Source organism: Nycticebus coucang, chromosome 7 (assembly GCF_027406575.1).
Source record: "Nycticebus coucang isolate mNycCou1 chromosome 7, mNycCou1.pri, whole genome shotgun sequence".
Classification (NCBI taxonomy): domain Eukaryota; kingdom Metazoa; phylum Chordata; class Mammalia; order Primates; family Lorisidae; genus Nycticebus; species Nycticebus coucang.
In genome coordinates, this window is record NC_069786.1 from 63455415 (window position 1) to 63479880 (window position 24466).

The following is a 24466-nucleotide window of genomic DNA, read 5'->3' on the forward strand; positions in this document are numbered from 1 at the left end:
GAAAACTACAGACCGATATCCCTTATGAATATAAATGTAAAAATTCTCAGTATAGTTTTGGCAAGATGAATTCAGCAGCACATCAAAAAAACAGTTCACCATGACTAAGTGGACTTCATCCCAGAAATGCAAAGATGGTTCAGTATATGCAAATCTATCGAGGTAACTCACCACATCTACAGATGCAAAAAGCAAGACCATATGATCCTTTCAATCAGTACGGAAAAAGCAGAACAAAAATCACATTATACCAAAGATATTTGTAGCAGAATGTTTATTGCAGCCCAATTCATAATTGCTAAGCCATGGACAAAGCCCAAGTGCCCATCGATCCACGAATGGATTAATAAATTGTGGTATATGTACACCATGGAATATTATGCAGCCTTAAAGAAAGATGGAGACTTTACCTCTTTCATGTTTACATGGATGGAGCTGGAACATATTCTTCTTAGTAAAGTATCTCAAGAATGGAAGAAAAAGTATCCAATGTACTCAGCCCTACTATGAAACTAATTTATGGCTTTCATATGAAAGCTATAACCCAGTTATAACCTAAGAATATGGGGAAGGGGGAGGGAGGAAGGGAGGAGGAAGGGTGGAGGGAGGGTGATTGGTGGGATCACACCTGCGGTACATCTTACAAGGGTATACGTGAAACTTAGTAAATGTAGAATGTAAATGTCTTAACACAATAACTAAGAAAATGCCAGGAAGGCTATGTTAACCAGTGTGATGAAAATGTGTCAAACGGTCTATAAAACCAGTGTATGGTACCTCATGATCACATTAATGTACACAGCTATGATTTAATAATAAAAAAAAGAGTATGTCTATTATAGAAAAATAAAAGCATTTGTTAAAATTCAGCACCCTTTCATGATAACTATAGATAGGACATCTCTCAAAATTATAAAGGCTATACATGACAAACCTACAGCCAACATCATAATGAATAGGGAAAAAAACGATAGAATTCCCACTTAGAACTGGAGCCACACAAAGTGTCTCACTTTCACTACTTTTATTTAACACAGTGCTAGAAGCTCGTCTGATAATCATTAAGCACCCACAATATATGTTAGGCACAAAATACCGAATGATAAGCGTTACATTATTTTGTCTTCAAAGAGCTCACTCTATGAAAGAGACAGACATGTAACATAATTACAAGTACAAAACAGTAGATTCTACACTAGAAATAAAAACAGGGCCATCGGGACCAAGGAAGTTGTGATAAACTTCAGCCTGGATGTAAGATGGTCAAGAAGGATGTCTGAGGATGGAGAATGCTTCTGCTGAGCCTTAAAATATCTTTTCATACATCTAGAAATGTGTTCTAGGCACAGGAACAACTTATGAAAAGGTAAAATAGCATGATATATTTGTGAATATTGTGAGGAATAATTGAGCATAAAGCTGGAGATACAGGCAAAGTTCAGATAACTAAGAAAATTTTATACCACGTTAAAAAAAATTTTCAGTTATTCTAAGGCAATCAACAGTCACTGAAGAAATTTAAACAGGATACTATTCAGCCATTTAAAAAGATGCAGACTTTACATCTTTTGTATTAACTTGGATGGAGGTGGAACACATTCTTCTTAGCAAAGCATCACAAGAATAGAGACACAAGAATCCAATGTACTCAATTCTAATATGAAGGCAGTAGAAGAGCTAATACTAGGTAAGGGGTAGGGGAATAAGGAAATGGGGAGAGGGGAGGAGGGAAGGGAATGGAGGTGCATGGTGTATGGCACACCTCTTGGGGGAAGGACACAATTCTAAGGGATTTACCTAACAACCACAATCAGTGTAACCTAATTCTTTGTACCCTCAATGAATCCCAAACAATTAAAAAAAAATTTAAAGAGGGAAGTAAGGTGAATAGATAACCCCATATATTATTCTGGCTATATGGGGTTGATATAAGAAGATAAATTAAGAGACTACTGAAATAGTTCAGATTAAACATGTGAAGACTTAAATGGGTCAGAAGTTCTGGGATAAAGAGGGGACTGGTTTAAGAAGTTGTTAGCTAACAGCTAGCATTGTCAGGACTTAAAAATTGCTTGAATATTGATGAGGGAGACATAGTAATAAAGAAGTGGAATCCTTCTGTATCTCTATTTTGATTTGTATCACTTAATGTAAAACACATGTTACCTCTGATTTTCTTATTGTTTAGAATTTTTTCATTCTCTTTGCAAACTTTTTACCTACAATTTTACTACTCTGTAAGACTGAGTTGCAGCCTTTTTTGTTGTATTTTTATGTTTATTGATCTCTAACTACCTCTCTGGTTTTAAGATGCTTTGTGTATGCGTTAAATTGAAACGTTATATGCATATAAATCTTTAACATATATCTACATAAAACTTTGAAGAGACATCCCTTATTGTGAGTTGAACATTTTTATGTAAGACACATTTTAGTTTTTCAAATAAATATTATTTATATAACTAATATGTTTGATGACCCTGTTGAGAGTGAATCTTTTATATGTCCTTTTCATGATCTTCAGCATTTTTGGACTGTGGTATATGGCTCTATAAATGATACTTTTAGAGAAGAAAAGGGCAGAATTCTGGCAGTTAAAGCTGGTGTTGCTTATTCAGAATCTTTCAGTTTTGAAGGCAAACATTTTTATTTTTAAACTATTTTCTGTATTAAAAATGAAGGTTTTCTCTTTATAACTAAATATGGCCAAAGCATAACTTTTTCACAGCAAGAGTTAAAATTAATTGAATAATACTTCTCTCAAAGATGTATGCAATAAATCTGCATAATTCATGCATCTGTGTATATTTAGACTTCTTCTCTCAAGGGAACTTCAAGCCGAGCCTTTTCATTCCATTAAATATATATACATATATATATATATATATATATATATATCTTATGTATTATTAGAAACATACATAGATAGAGATGTGATCATAAAAACTTATTAAAACAATACTGAAAAATATCTTACACAGTTTCATGGAAATAGCTGATATTCAATGACTGTTGTTTAAATAAATAAATGCCTGAGCAAAGCTCTATATGGTCACTCAAATTCAAAACGTCAGGGTTTTCAAAGAAAAAGGGTCACTGCCTTAAAATTTTTGTTGAATGTTTTTGCACTAGCAGTTTCTTAAGATCCAATAACACAGTTAATGTACTCCCATAACTTTATGCAGAACTACTATGGAGCCAAGTAGAACTAGAGGTCTCACTTCCGAGTGTATGGGAGTCACACAAAGAATTAGGTCTTTAGTTGCTTTGACTCATCTTGCCACTTAATGATATTTTCCTATTTGTATAAGTTAAAAGTTCAGATTTTAAAGCATTGTCTTTCAGTGCCATCATAAACAAAAAAAAAAGAAAGAAAGAAAGAAAGAAAAAGCAAGAATAGCAAACCACAATAGAGAAATAAGAAAAGATTTAAACAAAGAAGAAAATATTTTTTGAGTTAAGCCTCCAAAGAGGTATAGTGAATGTGGAAAAGCCTTTATCTGGCAATCAAACCCAGGGAATATAAGATGGTGTATTGCAATTTAGAAGAGTACATTTTTTAAAATAAGGAGAGGAAATTCAAGGCAAAGGAAAAACAGATTTGAATATATCCAAACCAGACAGTGAATAAACCATGGATTTTTATGCTCATCACTTAAAAGAAAAAAAAAATGGATTATTCCTTCAAACCTTGAATTCAGTGACATTTTTGCTAAGATAAACAACATGTTATTGTTTATGCCTGTTTAATAAAGATGCAAATAACTTTAATATATCACAACCCTTTCTAATGTTATTAAAAATGAGATTAGTGTTGGGTAAAATTGCTGAGTTACTGGCATGAAGCGTGAACTTTTGTTTTTTCCACTCTGGTAAGGCAGCTATCATCCAGCATCCTGCTACTCTTTCTGCTACTTTTTTCTATTGTGTATAATTATCAAGGTCACAAATATAATTGTTCACCATTAAGAAACGATCTGCCCTTTTTCCTTACTCATTCTGTTCGAATGAGTTTGCAATTTTAGTAGCAGAAATTTACAATGAATTTTCTTATAATGATAATAACAATGAATAGTTGCATGAGCAGAAAGGCAACTATTTCCTGTGCTGAAGAAATCATCTTAGAAGATGTGTATGTGAATGACGGACTTTTGTAATATAGTTGGTTAATATATGAGCCGACATTAGATTGATGTGAGATGTGCAAACATTATTATATTGTTTTGCAATTGTGCTACATTTTCTCCTTTAGATTCCAAAGTTAGAGTATATATGTTATCTCTTTTCTTTCTATTAATGGCTTCATGAAATGAAAAAAAAAAAAAAACTGAATTTAAGTGTGATTTAGTGACTTAGCGGAGATACAACATCCCTAAGTAGAGAAGATAATTAGGACTAATCCCTTATTCCTGGTTACTGGTTAATCCATCTATGGAAAAAAAATAGCATTTGTCTCTTTCAGCCTGACCTATATTTAAATTTAATTTTCAGAAACCAATTTCATGAATCATTTCATGTAAATTTATGTATGGTGTTCTGACCAGAATTCTTTATTACATTTTATTTGTGTAATTTGACTTCTGCCTGAGCATTATGATGATCCATTCTTTTACCTAATCCTACCCTCTATAGAGAATGCAGTTGGGAAGAAAGAAAGTCAGATTTACGATCCAAACCAAATGAGTTACAAAAGATGAAACTGAGTAAATGGTAGAAACAAAATCTAGGGATATTTTGAAATCTTGGGATATATAAGTTATAGCAAACATGAGGTAGTAAAACTGATGCATTGATGATAACATACCAAACCAGTGCAGCAATTACAGCTTCTCTAGTAATAGCACACAAATGCTGAAGTAGGAACTTTCAATGCTAGACAACATTTATGCACATTTGTTCTGTTTATGTTGTGTCATCTCCTGTAAGAACATATATTTAGAGTTGATAGGCATGAATTGTTTTTACTCAAATAGAAACACATTAACTCTAAAATGTTTGTCCCAGAAAATAACTTTTGAAGTGTGTGTCAAAAATACATTTATTTATAGTCTTTCCACTCTAAATATTTTGCATTTGTTTTTCTCAACACAAGAGATTCATGTCATGCCACTAACTGTACTCTTCCAGATTGGCAGCAGGTTTAAGAAACTCAAATTTCCCTTTAAAATACACATTTAAAAAAAAAAAGTCAACTTAGTGTTAAATATTAACAAATGACAGGGATGGTGGCCAAATAAAAGGTATATAGCTCGGCTAAAAAGACCAGCCACTACTTTGTCACAGCCAGATACTGAGATGTTGGAACCTGAATGCACTGTTGCAAGAACTTTAGAGTTTCCAGAAACAGAAAGAAATCTTGACTTTGACAGGTTTTAACCTAATTTAAAATTTTAAATTTACTGTGCCAGCCAAATAAAGCATGTCTCCAGGTCACAGCTGGCATGTAGGCCTGTAGGCAGAGTCATGATTCAACAGAAATGATCGAGGTGACCCTCAAAAAGGACCTTGGTTCTGGTCAGGTCCCCACTCTCCTTTGCTATTTCACTGTTTAAAGTATGCACATTTAAAGCCATAGAATATCATATAGAACGATTTGTCACAAAAGTAAAGAGCCATCATTTGTGTCCGTAAATTCTTTTCTATCTGAAGTCTCCAATGATTGTTATTATTCCCTCCAGTACAGTGCCATTGATATCCTATAAAACTTACTGTGTAAGGTATCTTGTTATATGAAATTATGATTCTTTGAACTTGAATGAACATTGTTATTTATTTTCTGTACTCCTTCCTGACAAAGTTGACTGTTTTGTTCATTGCTCTATCTTTAATTTCCAGAATTTTCCTGGCAAATAGAAGTTTGAACATAATTAATTTATTGGTGAAAGTTTGCTATCTTATCTACTCATTCATTTCTTATTCATTCCTAATGTGAACTTTTCCTTAACACAAATGTGTGGATCATTAACTAGGGTGAGGAAACCATCGTGCTTGGAAAAAATACAGTTGTCCTCAATTTATTAAGATGTAACCCACCTTAAGTATAAGCCTGCATTTTGATTTCAGTTCTTTTCAGGATTTCTAAGAGAACCTCAACTTTTTTTCTTAATTTTCCTTCCTAGAAAAGTATAATAAAATAAGATTATACTATATATCTATAAATAAATGACTGAATGATTCTTGGTTAATTAGACCTTTAACTCTGTATTCCTAATATCCTTGGGAGAAAAAGTCACATCTTATAAGTCTACTGGTAAAATTACAGATCTCATTTAATGTTATACATCTTGGTTTAAGATATTAGGACCTGGTAGTTTAAAACTATATAACTCACTATATAACAGACCTTCAGTAATCCTATTTGATTAATAATGATAATATACCTTTGCTCACTAAAATATTTTCTAAGACAAATTTTTAAGAATCAAATCTTAAAATAGCATTGTTAGTCATTTAAATGTCAAAATAAAAGTGAAATCTCAACTTCAAGCATATTCACATAGTTGTGTTCATATAAAGGGTCATCTGTCTATACCCTTATTTTTTGATGCTAAGATTTTTAGCAATATATCAAGTGCTTCAGCATATCAGTTAATCAATCAATCAATCAATAATATACTTGTGTCAGGGTCATCTATGCTAACTTAACCAAAATCAAAAATAGCCCATGTGTGCAGACAGGTACACACTAATATAAAATGGCTTATTTGTGTTGATTTAATGGTTGTATTCCTTCAACGTAACTCCAATTTGAAGATTAGAATTTCCTTTCATCATATGAAAATGTGCCTTATAAACAACAGACTATATTTCTTTCTCTTTTGAGTCATATTTCTCATTCTGGCTACAAGACATACTATTAATATTTGCTGCTTACTGAGAGTAGTAGGTATAATAATACCTCCAAAGATATCTATGTACTAATCCCCAGGATATGTGAAAAGGTTACATTTATATGGCAAAGGGGAATTATGATTGCAGATGGAGTTAAAGATGCTATTTAGCTGATTTTATGATGGGGGGTAATCCTGGATTGTCTGAGTTGGTCCAATGTAATCACAAGGGTCCTTGAAAGGGGAAGAGAGGATCAGACAGATGGCTGTGTGAGATGTCTGAGCTTGATAGAGGAGGAAGCCGCCAGAAGCTGTGGAAGGCAAGGGAACAATTTTCCCCCAGAGCTTGCAGCAAGAAGTGCACACCTTTTAATACCTGCACACCTAACTCAATACCCGAAGTGAGATAACTTCAGGACTTCTCACCTACAGAAGTGTAAGATAATACAATTATGCAGTTTAAAGTCACAAAATTTATGTACTTTGTTACAGCCGCCAAGCAAACTAATATACTGAGGAGTCTTAATTTTTTTTTTTTTCAGAAACCTCTGCACTGAAAATGCAATACTAAAAAAAAAAATGTTAAAAAATTTCTGACTTTTCTTAATGGATCATCTGTCTGTTTTCAGGAGGTAATCCGCAGTAGCCAGGTTAACATTACAAGCAGCCAGGAAATGGCAAGAAGTGAACAAGAAGGATCCAAAGAACACAAAACTGATGTTCTTGGAACAGAAAAGGTAACTACTAAGAAAGACAATACTTCCCAACAGTTTCCAGAACTGTGTAAAAAGTCTGATTTTGTTGTAAGCATTTGTTTTTATTGCCGTTTATGCATTTAATATCAATACATATCAGCTATCTTGCCCCACTTTCCAGTTGGAATTGTTTTAAAACTAAAACAGGTACCCTAAAAATTGTGCTTTAGACGTCAATTCAAATATGTTCTTTTAGAGCATGAGTTTATGCATAAAAATAAATGATAGAGTTTTAATTTAGCATTTCTCAATGTGCACTCAAGTCATAGATGAAGCCACTGCAAAATGAAGCATATAATATGTAGTACTGAAATAACTAACTTTTCAAAGACAATTTTTTTTTTAATTATCATGAAACACAGGTCTCTCACCTTGGAAAGCATACCGAGGAAATAAACCAAGCTCAGTTTAATCAACATGTTCAAGAAACTGGTAAGAATCTGGTATTATTGACCACAATATGCCCTTTTTCCCATTGATGTATCTGGGTTTGAACAGTGGACTTCCAAAGCATAATCCTCCCTACTGAATAACTTTAGTAACTATGACTCATGGTCCCAAAGGGACTGGGTAGAGGTTCTACATATAATTAGATTTTGCCTGTGGAAATAGATGCAATAAGTTTCTAAAATAGTTGAGTGATATACTTACTCTAAAGCCTAAAGGGTGATATGCTAGTTATCTGTGAATTCCTTTTTGCCACAGGGACCTCCAATAAAACTTGATATTTATCAAGCTCCCTGAGAATAGAATTGTTATCTACATTGAATTAACTTTAATAACAGATTTCAGGACTATTACGTCCAGTTTTCCAACCTACAAATAAAAGATTAGACTAATTTATGCAATTTTGTATAAGACAGGGCACAGTTTATCTCCCCTATAAAAAGGAAATGAGATATACTGCCTTGAAGAAGCGAAAGAGGAAATTTAAGCCAACTGTGACCAAAACTTTGACTATAGGACTCTATATTTATTTTTGTTTTACTGATTAAAAAGGCAAATCTTCTGCTATTCTATTCTTTTCTTATAATGCATTACTTTTTCCTGAGGATAAAAGCTGGACATGCTTGTAGAAAATTTGGAAAATATTCCCATCGAGAGATAACCACCACCACCATTTTTCCCAAATTTTCTTCCAATATTTCTTGCTATTTTCCTAAATTAAATAGTAAAATAATTCCATATACATTTTTGTATTTTGGATCTCTATTTAACTTTTGTGAAAAGATTCCCATAGCATTATAATTTCTTCTTAAACGTAATGTTTATTAGTTACATAATGACCCTGGTGCTTTTTATCTGTGCGTAGTCATTGATACTCCTGAGGATGAAGACATTCCAAAAGTTTCAACTAAGTTGTTAAAAAAGCAATTTGAGAAGTCTTCCCAGGAAAAGACGATATATTCTGACAAAGAGATGACAACCCCAGCCAAACAGGTTAAGGTAAGTTAATTTCTTTACACAGAAACATAATGTAAAACCAAGGTAAAATGCATAACGTTTTCAAAATTATTGGAAATATGAGGTTGATCTTCAACAAAAGGTATCCTGAACCAGCATTTATTCAGTTCCATGAGAAAGATATTGACCTGCAAGAAGAAAGAGGTAGAGTAAAAATTTGTCTCACTGGAGAAAATGAAAGGAAGCAAAAATGATGTGTGCTCTAAAGTCAAGTAACTAACACTAGATAAAGTAATTAAGTCACTTTTAAATGTCAGGTGCTTACTCTGTTCTGTTTAAAATTCCAAGAAAATAAAATAACCCTCAAAAGAACTTTAAGACCTTTACTGTTTCCTTCTTGATTACTCACTATGCCACAGTAAGAAAAGAGGGAAAAAATCAAGATTCTATATGAATGTTAAAATACTAAGTCATTAGTGTCTTGAATGGGGATTATAATTTCACCAGTAAAAATGGATTATCAGAAAGATGGTAGCAAATATTGAATATGACTCCTAGGTAAGTCTTGAACTGGAGTATATAACTTGTTTTTCTTAGTGGAGGTATTGTAGCTGAGTCTTGGTTGTGGACAGATGAAGGGCAGCACCTAGGAGGTCTTTGCAACTACCCCCATCTTTAAAACAATTGATTTTCTCTCCCCTAAAGATTGACAATGCTTATGAAGAGACTTTAAAGCCATCAACTGTTATGGGTATCTCCTCTTCCACTTCTTGCATTGCAACCAGCCAAATGAAGGAAACATCAACCACAAGACACCATGATCACAGTGTCACTTCCTCAACTCTGGCACAAGCTAATGATTCATCAGTAAAGAAGGAAGAATTTCCTCCTCCTCCACCTGATGCACTTCAAGCTCCAATAGATATGACAGCATTTTCCCAGTCCCCTGAATTCCCCAGTACTCCTAGAAGACTGCCAGTACCCAAAGATTTATATTCCAAGCAAAGAAATTTATATGAATTAAACCGTTTATATAAACACATTCATCCAGAGTTAAGAAAAAACCTAGAAAAAGATTATATCAGTGAGGTTTCAGAGATTGTTTCCAGTCAAATGAATTCAGGGAGCTCAATTTCAGCAGATGTGCAACAAACCCAATATATTTTTGAAAATACAAGTGACAGTTCTCAAAAAGATCTGAGCTCAGGAAGAGAATACTTGGAGTGGGATAAAATTCTGAAGGGGGAGGTACAGTCCATTAGATGGGTCTTTGAGAATCAGCCATTAGATTCCATCAACAGTGGCTCTCCTGATGAAGGTAACATTTCTAAGGGCATTGCTGATCAAGAAATCATTGCTGGGGGGGATGTGAAATATACCACATGGATGTTTGAAACCCAACCCATAGATACACTGGGGGCTCATTCTTCTGGCACTGAAGAAAATGAAGACAAAATTCCTGAGCTAGCCAGAGGAGATGTACACACAGCCCGGTGGCTGTTTGAAACAAAGCCATTAGACTCGATGAATAAAATGCATCAAAGTCAAGAAGAATCTGCAGAAAATATCATTAAGGACATAACTGGAGGAGATGTCAAGACTGTGAGATACATGTTTGAAACTCAACATCTTGATCAACTTGGACAGCTTCATTCAGTGGACGAGGTTCACTTATTGCAACTTAGGTCTGAGCTCAAAGAAATTAAGGGAAATGTTAAGAGAAGTATACAATGTTTTGAAACTCAACCATTGTATGTTATTAGAGATGGTTTAGGTCAAATGCTAGAAATTAAAACGGTACATAGAGAAGATGTTGAAAAGGGGGATGTGAGAACAGCACGTTGGATGTTTGAAACACAGCCCTTAGACACAATTAACAAAGATATCACAGAAATTAAAGTTGTCCGAGGAATATCCATGGAAGAAAATGTTAAAGGAGGGGTGAGTAGGGCAAAGTGGTTATTTGAAACCCAACCTTTGGAAAAAATCAAAGAGTCAGAAGAAACTGTCATTGAAAAGGAAACAATAATAGGTACAGATGTCTCAAGAAAGTGTTGGATGTTTGAAACACAGCCATTAGATATTCTAAAAGAAGTTTCTGATGCAGATCTTCTACCACATGAAGAGATAATAGGAGGTGATGTACAAACTACTAAGCATCTGTTTGAAACACTTCCAATAGAGGCTTTAAAAGAGAGCCCTGATGTAGGAAGGCTTCAAAAAATCACTGCTTCTGAAGAAGAAAAAGGGGATGTTAGGCACCAGAAATGGATTTTTGAAACCCAACCTCTAGAAGTGATTAGAGAAGATAAAAAAGAGTACACACGAACAGTGAAACTTGAAGAAGTTGACAGGGGAGATGTCAGGATTTACAAACATATCTTTGAATCAAACAATTTAATTAAATTTGATGCGTCACACAAAATAGAGGTGGAAGGAGTCACACGAGGTGCTGTAGAGCTAAATAAATCTCTCTTTGAGACAACACCACTGTATGCCATTCAAGATCACCATGGCAAATATCATCAAGTAAAGACAGTCCAGCAAGAAGAAATCCTAAGGGGTGATGTAAGAAGCTGCAGGTGGCTTTTTGAAACAAGGCCCATTGACCAGTTTGATGAAAGTATTCATAAATTTCAGCTAATTAGAGGAATATCGGCTCAAGAAATACAGACCGGCAACGTGAAATCTGCTAAATGGTTGTTTGAAACCCAACCTCTTGATTCAATTAAATATTTTAATAACATGGAAGAGACAGAAAGTAAAACTGAGCAAGCTACAGATATCATTAAAGGAGATGTCAAAACCTGCAAATGGCTTTTTGAAACCCAGCCAATGGAGTCTCTTTATGAAAAAGTTTCATTATGGACTGGCAGTGAGGAAATTCATAAGGGAGATGTCAAAACCTGTACTTGGCTTTTTGAAAATCAGCCACTGGATACCATTAAGGATGACTATGAAACAACAGTCAAATCACAAACTGTAAAACAGGAGGAGATCCGGGGTGGGGATGTTCGTACAGCATGTTTTCTTTTTGAGACAGAAAATTTGGACAGTATACAAGGAGAAGAAGGGAAGGAAATCAAGCCTGTGGAAATGGATATACAAGCCGGAGATGTTTCCAGCATGAGATATAAATTTGAAAATCAGCCCTTAGATTCTATAAGTTCCAGTTCAGAGGAAGTTTTGAAAAAGATCAAAACCCTAAAAACTGAAGACATTCAGAAAGGCAATGTTTTAAATTGTAGGTGGCTTTTTGAAAACCAACCAATCGACATGATAAAAGAAAGCCAAGAGGGTGATGAATCAGTGAAGACAGTGACAGACATTCAAGGTGGGGATGTAAGAAAAAGGTGCTTTATTTTTGAAACTTTTTCTTTAGATGAGATTAAAGAAGAATCTGACTATGTCAGCACCAAGAAAGCAACTACTGAAGAAGAAATAAAGGGTGATGTAAAAAACTACAGAATGCTCTTTGAAACCCAGCCACTCTATGCAATTCAAGACCGAGAAGGGCACTATCATGAAGTGACAACAGTTAAAAAGGAGGAGGTGATTCATGGGGATGTGCGCGGGACAAGGTGGCTTTTTGAAACAAAACCCTTAGACTCAATTAATGAATCAGAAACTGTGTATATTATTAAATCTGTCACACAAGAAGATGTTCAGAAGGGTAATGTTAGTTCAGTTAGATACAGATTTGAAACCCAGCCACTGGACCAGATTTCAGAAGAATCACATAATATTGTGCCCACTATTGACAATATTCAAGGTGGTGATGTAAAGACAAGTAAACAATTTTTTGAGTCTGAAACTTTTCAAAAAAAGAATTATATAAGGACAGTAAGTGTCAATGAAATGCAAAAGGGCAATGTTAAAACATCCACTTGGCTGTTTGAAACCCACACTATAGAAGAGCTGAGAGGAGAAGGGTTGGATGACAACAATATCAAGATAGTCACCCAGGAGGATGTGCAGAAAGGTGATGTTAAGCAGGCAGTATGGCTTTTTGAAAATCAAACTTTGGATTCTATCAAGGAAGCAGATGGAAGCATCACAAAAATTACCAAGGAAGAAATCCCTCCTTCTGATGTCAAAACAACTACATGGCTCTTTGAAACAACACCCCTTCATGAATTTAATGAAACTAGAGTAGAAAAGGTAGAAATTATTGGCAAGAGCATCAGGGAAACCTTAGAAGATCTCTACTCTCAAAAAGTGATCCAAGCTCCTGGAATTATCATTGAAGCTGATGAAGTTGGAGATGTCCGAATGGCAAAATACAAGCTAATGAATCAAGCTTCTCCTCAGATACAGAAAGAAGAAATTATCAGGGTTGATCTCAGAAACATAATGGTGAACCTACTTTCCAAACGAGACTGTACAAAAAGAGAGATTTTGGTTAGTGAAGAAGAGAAGGGAAATGTTAATTTGACTAAAACTCAGTTATTAAACAGATCAACTGAATTTCACACTGAAAAAGAAGAGATAGTGAGAGGTGATGTACAACAAGCAATAAAAAATCTCTTCTCTGAGGAAGGATCTGTAAAGAAAGGCATTGTAATTCAGGAAGATGAAAGAGGGGATATTAACATGACTATTTATTGCCTTCTTCATGAAAATGATGGTGACACAATTGAGCGTGAAGAAGTAATAGGGGGTGATGTAAAACGTACCATTCATCATTTATTATCATCTTCATCAAACAATCAGATATCTGAAAGAGCTAAAATTAATGCCTCTGAGAGGGGAAATGTTCAGTTTTTCACAACATGCATAGAAACTGGAGCTTTGGATTATCTCAAACAACTTCAGACAGGATCAGATGAAACTCTAACAGCTAGGAAACAAGAAAAAGAGGAAGCAATAGTTGGCGGTGATGTTGAAGGCACAAAACTGTTACTAAAGACAAGGCAGTCTCTGGTTGAACGTACTGTGAGTGAAAGTGACATCATCCCAGGAGATGTGCATAATACAGTTAAGGTTTTTATGACAGAGCCTCCGAGTACATCTCATAAGATACCCCAAAAAGAAATTATAAAAGGTGATTTGACATCAACCCTAAATTCCCTCAGACAGGCCATAAATCAGAAAACAGTGACTAAAACAGAAGAAACTATAAAAGGGAACATGCTAGCCACACTCAAGTCACTTAAAGAATCAAGCCACACTTGGAAGGAATCTAAGCAGCCTGGTGTTATACCTGGTGATTTTGAGCACGCTATTGAATGCCTTGAAAAGGCTGCAAATACAAGGACAGAAATCTTGAAAAAGGAGCTTATCCGAGATGACCTTGAAACATCATTAAAGTCTTTGAAAGAAGCACAAAGTGGTTTCAAAGAAGTAGATAAAGAAGGTGTAAGCAAAGATGTTCAAGCCATGATGGTAGGATCTTTAGACAAGCAGAAGACAGAGATGCACCAAGTAGCTATTCAGAAGGACAAAAAGAATCTTCTTCAGCCAAAGCCAGGACCATTTGAGCCAGCAGCCACGTGGCAAGGGGGATCAGCCTCTCTCAGTCAAACTTTGGGAAAATCTTGTCATGGAAAGTTAGTAGAAGAAAGAACTGAGTTTAATCTCCCCGAAGCCCCCAAAGGCACTGTAAAGGTTGTCATAAATCGTGAACAAAACAATGATGCTCTTGAGAAAAGCCTTACAAGACTGTCTAATTCACATGACAAAGCTATTAAAAATGTTTTGGAATCAGGAGATAGCATGGTTGTCTGGACTGATACTGCAAGAGAACAGCATCTTAGTGATGAGCATATGAGCAGACAGTTAACTTCAACTGTGTCAGTTAAGAAAAATCTAAAAACTGAAGAATCAGACAGAGTGAAAGAGCTAAAGAAAGATCATGTTGATGTCTTTAACTCTACCCAATCTATTGATAAAACAGCTGGAAAGCAACAGATGCAAACCTGTGATCTGAGTAATGATAACCTGAAAACTGAGGCTTTCCAGGTAAATAATTCTAAAAAGACCAAAACCATTAAAATATCAACAGATACACAAAGCTCCAAGCCCAGTCCCACCCAGCATCCAGTCAACAAGCCAGTTGGAGAAACGTACAAAGTTGCAGGGGACTTTCAGAGGAAAGCTTTGTTAAAGCAAGAAATGCAATATTCTAAGAAGGAAATAAAGAAAAATAACATGAACCTTCAACCTATACAGCAGCCTTTGCTTGTAGATCAAGACATATCCAAGGTAACGGAAGTAAAATCCTCTGAAAAAAGCCAAAATAAATTTAAGGCAACTGATAAAAAGCAAGAGACTGACATTTATTTGGAAAGCCAAGATTTTCTCATGAAGACAAATACTTCCAAAGACTTAAAGATGGCAATGGAAAGGTCCTTTAATCCAACCAACTTTAACCCTGAGAATGTGAAAGATAGTGAGTATCCCCTTCCACCTCCATCTCCACCTCCTCCGCCACCATCTAATGCATCATCTGAAATTGAATTTCCTCTCCCTCCTCCACCACTTTTAATGATGTTTCCTGAAAATGATGTTTTTCCTCCCTCGCTGTCCACAGAGAAGATAAAGTCTGAGTTTGAAAACCTCCCAAGCCTTCCTCTCCCTCCACCTCCAGTAGATGAGAAATTAGAAACAGAATGTCCATCAGTGTTTCTACCACAGCCTCCTCCTTTAACTCTATCTCAAAAATCAGCACATCTCCTTTCTTCCTCTGTTCCAGAAAAGCACAGTGGAACGTTCATACAACAGTATTCCCAAAAAGAAGCCTCGAGCTCTCAGCAAGCTCATTTTCAGGCTAACATTGTAAAAGGAAAATCAGGTGTGTTGCCACCACCCACATTGCCCAAACCCAAACTTCCTAAGCATTTAGAAGATAAAAAGAACCATCCCTCCCCACATTTCCAATTAGAAAAGTCCTTGTCAGACATGGAATGTAAAATCACTGCCTCAAACGATCAGAAAAGAGTCGGGATAGCCCCCAGCAGTGAACACACAGAGACAAAGCAGAACATGCTTAGGAAGAGTCTTGATGAAAGAAAGCAATTATCTATCGACTCTGCAAAATCTCTCTCACAAACAGTTCCAGGAACTTCAGAAGCCAAGAAAAAACAGGTAGCACCTCTCGTAAAGTCTCACTCATTTCCAGTGAGTTCAGGACCACCAAATCCAAAACCTTACCTGAGAAAATTTAAGACACCTTTAATGATTGCTGAAGAAAAATACAGACAACAAAGACAAGAGCTGGAACAACAGAAACAGGAGAGTCCGTACTACAACATGGTCAAAACAGAAAGCCAACATCAAAACATACCAGCATTGCAAAAGGAAGTTCCATTACAAAAAACAAATAAGGAGGTTCTCCTACCGGAAAATAACTCAGCATACACTGTGATGCAGCCCGTCCCAACCTCTCAAAGTAATGCTCAAGCCTTAGGAGTGCATTCTGATACCCAGGTCTCTACAACATCAGCAGTCACGGACACTGACAAGAGGCTCCAACATGTTCTAGCTGCCTCAGAAGACAAAGATTGTAGGAAAAAGGAAGTTGTACAGAGCTCAGGGGACATGCTGCAGTCTAAATCAGCTTGTGAAATCAAGCAGACTCACCAAGAACGTAGTACACAACAGAAGAAGTATCTGCAGCAGTTGCACTTGCCCCAAAGCAAACCGGTTTCCCCAACTTTCAAAGTCAAAACCATCAAGCTCCCAACTGGAGAGCATACGTTAAGTGAAGCAGACCACATCCATGAATGTCCTAAAAAGCAATCCGAAGTTGATGTCCAAACCATTACCAAACAACATTATCAGGAAACCAGGAAAACTGAAGCAAGCACCAAACATAGTAATAAGCAGTCTGGGGCTGAAAAATGTTATCAATTACCTAAGAAGGAGAAAAGAGTGGTGATGAAAGTGCCTACAGAATCCACAGAAATGGACCATGAATGTAAGCTCAAGATGGTTTCTGAGAAGCAAGGAGAATCTAGAGAATTTGAGAAAGGGAAATTTCCAGGAGGTGAAGGAAAAAACCAGGGGCCATCAATCTCTGGTTTAAAAGAAGAGAGATTAATAGTTGAAAGAAAACAAGAAACTTCGAAGAATAAGTCAGCACCAAAGGTCGTCAGGCAAAAGGTGGTTGATGTACATTCTGATTCACAGACTCAGAATTTTCAGCAAACACAAAAACAGACTTATGAAAGTAAAGTTGAACATAAAAAATTGCCCCAGCCATGTAATAGTCTGCGGGAAGAAAAATGTCTCGGAGTCAAGGGCATACAACAGAAACAAGTCTTCTCTAATACTGAAGATTCAAAGCAAGAGATGACACAGAACAAATCTTTATTTCCATCTGTGAAAGTATCCCAGCAGGGTGATGGAAAAGGTGCCATCAACGTATTGGAATTCTTGAGAAAACGTGAAGAACTACAACAGATTCTGTCCAGAGTAAAAGAGTTTGAGGCAGAGCCAAACAGTGGCCTTAAGACATTTCAGACACTATTAAATATTATCCCCGTGTGGCTGATAAATGAAGAGAGACAGGAATATGGAGCTCGCATTGCCATGGAGAATAATTTAGAAAAAGTGAAAGAAGAAATAACCCACATTAAAACTCAAGCAGAGGAAATGCTTGTGTCCTGTGAAAATGTAATTCAAACAGCCATGATATCCTCCAAAACAAAAAAGCAGGAAAATAAGCCTACCATTCTCAATGAAAACGCTCAAAAAGCGTCTGACGTTAATGTCAGCTATCAGAAAAACACTGAACAGAAAGAAAATACAACGGTAGAAGCAAAAACAGTCCACCGCCAAGCAGCAACTCTTCAGGAAGCCACTGTTGAGACTCACACGAAAACCCACCGCGAGATTCAACTCCACGGTAAGACTTCTCCTCCCTGTATAAAAACCCGCCCCCCCTCGCCTACTTTTATAACAATTGAATCTACCGCCCGACGAGCAGAAACCTCTGCTAAGGACGAGCTCTCTCAGTCCCCTAAAAAGGACAGTGGCATTGAACCCCCACCCAGAGGGCCCACGTCACAAACCCCCAGAATTCAGGGAGCAGACGCCTCCCCCTCTCCACCCAGGAGTCGCTCAGAACAACTTGTCAGGCTCAAAGGCACCACTGCCAAGTTATCCCGAGGGACTGTCCCCCGTCCATCGGTCACCCCAGCTCCGATCACAGAGAAGAGGTCTGAAATCATCGTGTCTCCTGCAACACTTCGTCGTCAAATTAAGATAGAAACTCGAGGTAGGGACTCTCCACCTGCCATCACAATACCTGTGGGTGTAAATCATGCTGCCAGTCGCTCCCTCAGAGAGGCCTTGGAGGCTCAGGAGGAATTTAGGAAAGTAGAGGAAAGAGCCACCTACGTTCACAAGGATGGGCTGGAGCCCAGCGGCCCCACGGGGCCAGGGACGGAGAGTTACGAGGCCGTGGAAATCGTCCGCAGGGTTGGAGGGCCTCACCGGGCAGAGCACACGCAGAGATACCAAGCAGCCCACCGAACCGCTGGAGCCGCTGAAATTTTTGTAAATGACCGTGAAAATGAAATAAACAGATGGTTCAGGGAATTTGAAAATGGCCCAGTTTTTGAAGCAAAGTCAAATAGAAGAGTTTATGTAAATGGAGAAGCAAACCATGATATAAAACAAGAAAGCAGTACATTGTGTAGGGAGGAATTTGGATCAACATCTTTAGAAAACACCAGCCACACGGGCTTTTCTTGTGAACATCCTAGAGAGGTGCAAGAAACATTTTTTGTTAAACAGCCCCGGGTCTGTGCTGAAACCAGGTCTCTAAGTGAACAGTTCTCAGGCGTGGATGCGTCTGAGAGTCACATTGTCGACTCAAAGATGAAAACCTCTGCACGTAACTCAGAAGCTGGCAAATCCGGCTTTGACTTTAAGTATGCCCCACCGACCTATGAAGATGTCATTGCTGGCCATATTTTAGATATCTCTGATTCACCTGAAGAACTCAGGAAAAATTTTCAAAAGACATGGCAGGAGGGGGAAAGCGTTTTTAAAAGTCTGGGATATGCAGCTTCAGATGCTTCTGCATCTGACATGAGAACCACCTTCCAAGAGGAATCTGCATTTATAAGTGGTAAATGTGCCTGCGAAGTGTGAAAGATTAACTATTTAACAGCATGTGTTCCACAGCCAAGATGAGTTGCAGTTAAAATTGTATGTAGAAATAACCACACAATTTAACCTAAAACTAATAGCTTCTCCTGTATGCTTGTATCTTCTTTTTGCTTTTATTTCTTTCTTTACAAAAGCATCTCGTATGTTTTACCTGCACTGTGTGAGAATAACAAATACCATGATATAAATTATGGAGACTTATATTTGTCATGGTAAATAAGATTTTAGATAGAGCATTAGGTATGGCAATAATTGCTCTTGTAATAATTATATATACTTGTAGTTGATAATATTTATAGAACATACCACATTATTAATACTTATTAATAATTATTATTTCATACAATTGTTTCAGACAATATTAGATAATATCCCTTGAGCTAGCTTCCTCTGATGCCACATTTTTTCCTATGACTGATTTTTTTCACCTTTCTGAAAATAAACCCTTAATGACAACTCAGTTGACCTAATTCCCAGATGAACATCAACAATACATTTTTTAAATTATATTATATTTGAAAGAAGAGGGAGGTTTAAATCATAGGACCTTAGTATATATCTTTTTAACATCAAAGAACACATACTTTTTCCGATTAATGAGGCTTCTTGATAGAAGAATTTGACATAATGTGCATTGTTAGTGTAGCCTATTCTTTTAGACAGACTGAAAGAAATAGCAAGCTTAAAAACAAAAACAGCTGAAACTAATAATTATGCCTCTATCATATTGCAACATATGTGTCTAGTTTATCAAGTTAATATGGTTCTTAACATGCTAGTGTCTGGCATAATTAAGCAAAGCTGTCTAATTAATTCAAATGCTCAATTTCTGTTACGATAGCTCAGAAACACGTAGGAAATACAAAGAAACTGGTGTCAAATATAAACACGTGTCATCTACTAGAATCAAATAAGCAAAGAGTCCTCTCAGTGGCCCAGATTGAGCACTTACATGCCAAAGTATATACAGAGGGTGCCAAAAAATATATACAAATTATAAGAAAGGAAAAATTGTATTAAATTGGTAATGCTCAAGTCTAGTTTGACTTCTGCACTTATAAACGATACAAGATGCAATATACAAGATAACAAACGTTACCAGTATATACTAAATATTACAATTTTAACACAGTTTTTTCCTTTCTTAAAATGTGTATACATTTTTGGCACTCTCTGTATATTTATTTATATAAAGTACCCCGAGCCTATTTTCACTTATTCATAATTAATATTCTAGCTTAGTTATTCTCCCAGGATCATGGTAATGATCAAAAACAATACAGAAGTGAAAGAAAAATCTGTGTTGGTTTTAAACCACCATACAAATACTGGTTGGTAATCTAATAACTGTTATTCATAGCATAGACACGAAAGTGGCAGGAAATACTGTGGGGATTTCAGAGCAAGAAAAGTTTGGAAACCATGAAAAGAACCCCAAAGCCTCTAAGTCATCAAGAAAACATTTAAACAAATACAATATCCTTGACTTAAAAAGATGTGTATATTTTAAGAAGACCTATCCAGAATGACTCAAAATATTACAACTTTGGGCCAATTTAAGTGTAAACCTTTATATAATGGAAAGTTCAGTATCTAGGATGGTAAGTTTTCTCTGAGTTCTCCATGGCTGAGTTTGAGTATATTGCTTGATATATTGATTTAATGAACATATTTCATTAAGAATGTATGTTTTCTTAAATAATGAAAGTCTACTTGTACAATGTGTAAATAGCAGTGGCACTAGGTAACATCAGTCATCCTACTTGAGCCTCAAACACGACAATGGGATAGCTTAAGTCCAGAGAAGCAATGTAAGGAAAACAATCTATAATCTAAGATTTCTCCTCTTTAACTGCATGGCCAGTTAATGTATGTTTTGTATTGTTTTGTTTTTACAATATGATTGATGATAATACTATATAAGCCTTTGTACATTTTTATTTTTAGAAACTGCCACTTCAAGACAAGGAAATATGTATACTTTGTCAAAAGACAGTTTATCCAATGGAGTGCCTAGTAGCAGACAAGCAGAATTTTCATAAGTCCTGTTTCCGATGCCACCACTGCAGCAGTAAACTAAGGTAAATGTTTTGTGGTCTGTGGCACAAATATTCAAAGACAATGAAATGTACGTCTAGCATCATGTCTCTAGGAAGGTAGAGATTGTCCCAGCCATCAGGTAACACAGCCTCAGAAGGGGGTGTGCTCATGTTTTGTCACGTATTGCTCAGGATGGCTGTGACCTTTGTCCTTTTGGAATTTTGTTTCACTTATCAAATCCAAAAGGTCCTTTTTGTCCAGACATGGAAATCACATCAATAAGAAAAAAAAAAAAAAAAACTGTGCCAATCAGGATTTTTAAGTTAGTACTAATGTTTAGGCGTCAGATCAGGATTTGGCAAACTTTTTTTGTAAAGAACCAGATAGGAGGCTGTGCAGGCCATTCTGCCTCTACCACTATTCAATTTCTGTGGGGTACAAGAGCAGCCAGTTGTCTACACAGCAGACAATTAAACGAATGAGTATGGCTATAAATGAATTGCCTTCGCTATGTGGCAATAAAACTTATACCAAAACAGGTGGTGAGTTAGAATTTGCCTATGTTTGAGCTAGACTATGGAATTTAGAATAATACTATATCACTGACAGCTCTGATACAAATCCTTGGTTTTTGTCTGGAGCCATAAAAGCGCCCTATCTATACAGTTACAAACACACCCACTCATTTTCCAAAACTCCTGAAGTAAACACATCTAAATGAATGTGACATTTGGTATGATTATAGTCTGAGATGCTGAAATGGATTTTTTTCACTAAATCTAATGTGCATCTCTCAGACTATATATTTCTTGACTTTAATTGACAATGTCAAGCACCCCTCATGGCAATGTTCTTTTCCCTTAGTTTTCATCACGACAGGGTGTAATGGTTTAACCTCCCCTCCAACCCCTCCCTTACTTTCTTGGTGCTCTTCAGGACCCTGTGTAATGACTCTTTCTTTATTATGAAGATGTTGAAGTTCCTCACAGGAATTTATTCTTCCCCTAGCCCAGATCTCTCCTGTATGCATCATATGTTTATGTCTTAATAACCAATATGTTTCTCCAATGAGTTTTTTCCATAAGTGCAGTAAAGTCAATACACCCTATTTTCCTCTTTGATGGTGTAGTCTGTGTGCCGTTGTCTAGTTAATGACATTTATGTTAACTCAGGGGCCAAAACATGAAGTTATATCTGACTCTTTCCTGTCTTTCATTCTCTACATCCAGGCCATCACCAAGTTCTGTAATTTCTATCTCATAAATACCTCTTAAGCTGTCACTTTCCCCCATTTCCATAGCAAACACCCAGGTATCATCTCTCACATGTACTAATGCATCAGCCTTTCTATTTAGTTGGTCTCCCTACCTCAAGTATTTCTTAACATGACCACACCACCACCACCACCAGTTTGTCCCAATGCAGTGCTCCATAAAGCAGTCAGAATGGGGGGGGGGGGGAGCAGAAAGAGGGACGGAGGGAGGGGGGTGGGGCCTTGGTGTGTTTCACACTTTATGGGGGCAAGACATGATTGCAGGAGGGACTTTACCTAACAATTGCAATCAGTGTAACCTGGCTTATTGTACCCTCAATGAATCCCCAACAACAACAAAAAAAAAATAAGAAAAAAAAATAAGAAAATTAAATGGATGAACATTAAAAAGAAAAAAAAGAATGATCTGTCTAAAACAAAATCACTGTTTAAAACATAATCACTTCTCCTATCCAAAAGAGAAAAAAGTCATCTAACATGATAGTATGATTTAAAGGCAGTTCAGGTTCTGGTCCTTTCTCCCCTCTCAACATTCCTGCCATTCCTACTCCCTCCCACTTCTGTGTAACTTTTTATAGAAACAACTTTCAGTTCCTCAAGGATCATTTTCTCTTCTTACATCTAGCTGGTCCCAAATGTTATTCCCACTCCTTGTAAGTTTCCCATGCCCCTCCTTCAGCTCTCCACCAGGCTAATGTCCATCATTCTTCAAACCTCAATCGAAAGTGTCTCTTCCAAGAAGCTTGCTTTGACCCAGCATGTGGGTCAGGGGTCCTTCCCATATGCTCACATAGCATCCTCTGCGCTTTTTCCACATCTTAACACATTCCAATGTAATGCCCTAATATAGGAACTATATTACTGATCAGAAGATCTATTTATTCTCTATTAAGTCTAGGGAGAGGGCGTGATTCCAGGTATTGATCCATTTCTTCCACATTGTCAAATTTCTGGGCATAGAGCTTCTTGTAATTTTCAGAGATAATCTCTTGTATTTCTGTGGCATCTGTTGTTATTTCCCCTTTATTATTTCTGGTTGAAGTTACTAGAGATTTTACTTTTCTGTTTCTAGTTAGTCTGGCCAAAAGTTTATCTATTTTATTTACTTAAAAAAAAAAAAAAACTTTTTGTTTTGTTAGTTCTCTGAATGATTTTTTTATTTTCATTAATCTCGGATTTAATTTTAGCTATTTCTTTTCTTCTACTGGGTTTAGAGTTAGGTTGTTCTTCTTTATCTAATTCCATAAGATGGTCTGTGAGTGTGCTGATGTGCTCACTTTCTGTTTTTCAAAGGTAGGCATCTAGGGCAATAAATTTTTCTCTCAGGACTGCTTTTCCTGTATCCCACAGGTTATGGTAATTTGTGTCTTCATTGTTGTTATGTTTGAGGAAATTAGAAAATTCCTCTTTTATCTCTTCCTGGGCCCAACTATCATTCAGCATAAGTTTTTTTAGTTTCCAAGTCTTTGTGTGGGAATGAACATTTTTGTTGGAGTTGAGCCTCACCATTATAGCCTTGTGATATAAGAAGAGATATGGTTTAATTTCTATTCCTTTAATTTTGATGATGTTTGATTTGTATAGTAGAATGTGATCTATTTTGGAGTATGTGCCATGAGCTGATGAGAAAAAAAGTATATTCCTTTGCTTTGGGATGATGTGTTCTGTATATGTCTATTAATCCCTTTTATTCTAGGGTCATGTTTAAGTCCTTTGTATCTTTGTTTCATTTCTGTTTAGAGCAGTGGTTCTCTACCTTCCTAATGCCGTGACCCTTTAATACAGTTCCTGTGGGGTGCAACCCACAGGTTGAGAATCGCTGGTTTAGAGGATCTGTCCAGTTCTGTCAGAGGAGTTTTGAAGTCCCCAGCTATTAAGGTCTTATGGAATATCACATTGTTCAGACCCCTCAAAGTAAGTTTCATAAACCTGGGAGCATTTAAGTTAGGTGCATAAATGTTTAAAATTGAAATATCTTCTTGTTGTATTGTTCCTTTGATCAGTAAGAAATGTCCATCTTTGTCTTTCTTAACTAAAGTTACTTT

The 24466-nt window shown here is 36.4% G+C and overlaps 1 protein-coding gene across 2 annotated transcripts in view; it reads left to right on the forward strand.

The window, feature by feature from the left end:
* Nucleotides 1–24466, forward strand: part of XIRP2 (xin actin binding repeat containing 2) — a 75601-nt gene that overhangs the window by 43433 nt on the left and 7702 nt on the right. Inside the window, exons 4-8 of one of the 2 annotated variants that reach the window (XM_053597950.1) lie at nucleotides 7460–7567; nucleotides 7948–8017; nucleotides 8898–9031; nucleotides 9695–19067; nucleotides 21056–21189. In XM_053597950.1, coding sequence (XP_053453925.1) covers nucleotides 7460–7567; nucleotides 7948–8017; nucleotides 8898–9031; nucleotides 9695–19067; nucleotides 21056–21150 — 9780 coding nt within the window. In that variant the 3' untranslated portion in view covers nucleotides 21151–21189. The remainder of the gene's footprint in view (nucleotides 1–7459; nucleotides 7568–7947; nucleotides 8018–8897; nucleotides 9032–9694; nucleotides 19068–21055; nucleotides 21190–24466) is intronic. The other variant, XM_053597951.1, reaches the window with a different exon arrangement.